The sequence below is a fragment of the Pyrgilauda ruficollis genome, unplaced genomic scaffold (assembly GCF_017590135.1).
Source record: "Pyrgilauda ruficollis isolate IOZ18807 unplaced genomic scaffold, ASM1759013v1 scaffold2725, whole genome shotgun sequence".
NCBI classification, from domain to species: Eukaryota; Metazoa; Chordata; class Aves; order Passeriformes; family Passeridae; genus Pyrgilauda; species Pyrgilauda ruficollis.
This window is the reverse complement of record NW_024524073.1, coordinates 1-2,411: the sequence shown is the minus strand read 5'-3', so window position 1 is coordinate 2,411 and position 2,411 is coordinate 1. Positions and strand designations below refer to the sequence as shown.

Genomic DNA, 2,411 nt, shown 5'->3' with positions numbered 1-2,411 from the left:
ATCATTTATTGAAAAGAAGGGGGAAGGGCTTGTGTCATATTTGTCATTATTTGAAATATGTAAAGAAGGTTTATAAACGTTTTCTTCTAGTTCTTCATGGTAAAGATTTACTTCCTGTCTTGATTGGAGCTGTTTGTAAATGAAGAAATATTTGTAAGACTTCTAAGAGTATCAGTTCAGCCTTTAGCTCAAGGGAAGGGCCTTTATTCTGTGCTGAAAGTTTATTTTCTGTTAATGCAAATTTTGTTAGTGATTCTTAAATACAATTACCAGTACAAACCGATAAAAAAAAATTTAAAATTACATTTGATTCCTTTAGTTGAAGCTTGAGCCTTGTTCACACTACCTGATTTTAATAGCAAAATAAGGACAAATAAGATGTTTCTGGTATTTCTATGCCAAGAGATACGAAGAACTGGAAGGCAGGAAAGGAAACCCATCCGGAGCATTGGTTTCATGTGTGTCAGCTGGAGGTGACAAGGTAATTCAGGTCTTTAATGCCATATTTTCACATTCTTCAGAAACGTCGGGAGCGAGAAATCCAGCAACAGATGGAGAGTCAGGATGAGGAAACACTAGAGCTGAAGGAGACCTACAGTTCTCTTCAGCAAGAGGTGGACATAAAGACCAAAAAACTCAAAAAGGTAAAAAGAAAACGATTCCCTGTCTATCAGGCTGGGAACAAAATCAACTTGTGTGTGAAAGTGAGAGGAGCTTTGGCAAGTGATGGATTTTGGCTCTTGTTGTGTGCTCCAGTTATTTTCCAAGCTACAAGCTGTGAAGGCAGAGATCCATGATCTCCAAGAAGAGCACATCAAGGGGCGCCAGGAAATGGAACAGACCCAGAATGAACTCACCAGGGAACTAAAGCTAAAGTAAGCCACATCACTCGAGTAAGCTATTAACTGTAACAGAGAGGGTTTCTCGGGGCAGGGAGTGGAGGGACTGCCTTGCACATACTTGTGGAATAAGATTTAACCATGAGGAAACAAAACCATTCCTCCTTTTCCAGGGTTGTATTACATCAGTGGGAGGGGAGCAGTAAGGAAAGTCATTGCTAATTATGTTTCTTGTATATTTCTCATTTTTGTGGTTGCATGTAGGCACCTGATTATTGAAAACTTTATTCCCTTGGAAGAAAAGAATAAGATCATGAACAGATCATTCCTTGATGAAGAGGAAGACAACTGGAAACTACATCCCATAACCCGTCTGGAGTGAGTGTACTTCTGCTCTTGGGATGGAATTACAGGTCACAGGAAACCCTCTAGCTGTCAAGAACAAAAGAGGGATTGAATTGGGGCTTTAAACTGACCTTCTAGAGCTCGCAGCTTCTTGATGTGTAATAAAATAAAACAAATCAATTTATTCCTCTTAATAGGTGCTATAAAATACAAATGTATGGTTAGGAGAATTCTCAAGAGATTATGATTCTTCTAATAGGCAAACCCAATAATTATATGTAAAATACATGTAATAGTGCATTCACTCTTAAAATAGCAGTGCATTCCTATCATATTTCTTTCCTGCTGCTACAAATGCAGCCTGGGTGGTTTCTGCTGTGTTGAAACGGATTTCTGCATGGAATTTGCAGATGTTGTAGCTCATAAACTCCAAGAGGAGCTTTTGGTTTTAGGGTATAACAGCCTGAGTGTGTTTTTCTCTAGTAACCAGCAGATGATGAAAAGACCAGTATCTGCTGTGGGGTACAAAAGGCCCCTGAGCCAACACGCCAGGACGTCCATGATGAATCACACAGCTGCTCGGTACAGGGTAAGCCCAGATGTGGTTGAACCTTTGCCTCTTCACCCTGTGATCAGGGGAATGTGAATTCCAGAGGGGATTGTGCGTTCTCTTTTGAGATGTAAATTTGTAGTGTCCTGCATACATTTATAAAGTACTTCAGATTAAGTTTCTGGAGGGCAAAGTAACAGTTTGTGTGAAAACATGGAGACTTTGATTCTGCTTTTCCTGTCTCAGGCAGAGAACATCGTGTTACTGGAAATGGACGTGCCCAGCCGGACAACGAGGAACTATGAGGGTCCAGCCATCGCTCCCAAGGTCCAGGCAGCTCTGGAAGCAGCTCTGCAGGATGAAGATGAGATTCAAGTGGATGCCTCAACCTTTGAGAGCTCTTCAAATAAAAAATCAAAACCCAGGTGAGTTGGACTTTCCCTGAGCAGACTGGCCCACGGGAGAGGTGCAAGTGCAGTTGCTGTCGCTCAGCACTTCTCATCAGTGAAGGGAAGCTGACCTTCATAGTAAAGCAGAGAGAAAAAGGAACATAGAATCATTAATTTAAGATTTGAGTCCAACCTCCAACTCAATCCCACCATGCTACTAGACCTTATCTTGAAGTGCCACATCTACTCATTTTTTGAACCTTTTCAGGGATGGTAATTCTACCACTG

General features: G+C 41.1%; 1 protein-coding gene across 1 annotated transcript; it reads left to right on the top strand.

Moving 5' to 3' along the window:
- Window positions 1–521: 521 nt before the first annotated feature.
- On the top strand, window positions 522–2,318 carry LOC121355869 (kinesin-like protein KIF3B; the record flags this gene model as incomplete). The annotated part of the gene is made up of 5 exons (XM_041471681.1): window positions 522–644; window positions 757–875; window positions 1,104–1,217; window positions 1,668–1,773; window positions 1,981–2,318. Coding segments are annotated over 5 exons (645 nt in total), but the record flags the coding sequence as incomplete, so codon positions are not given.
- Window positions 2,319–2,411: the final 93 nt, after the last annotated feature.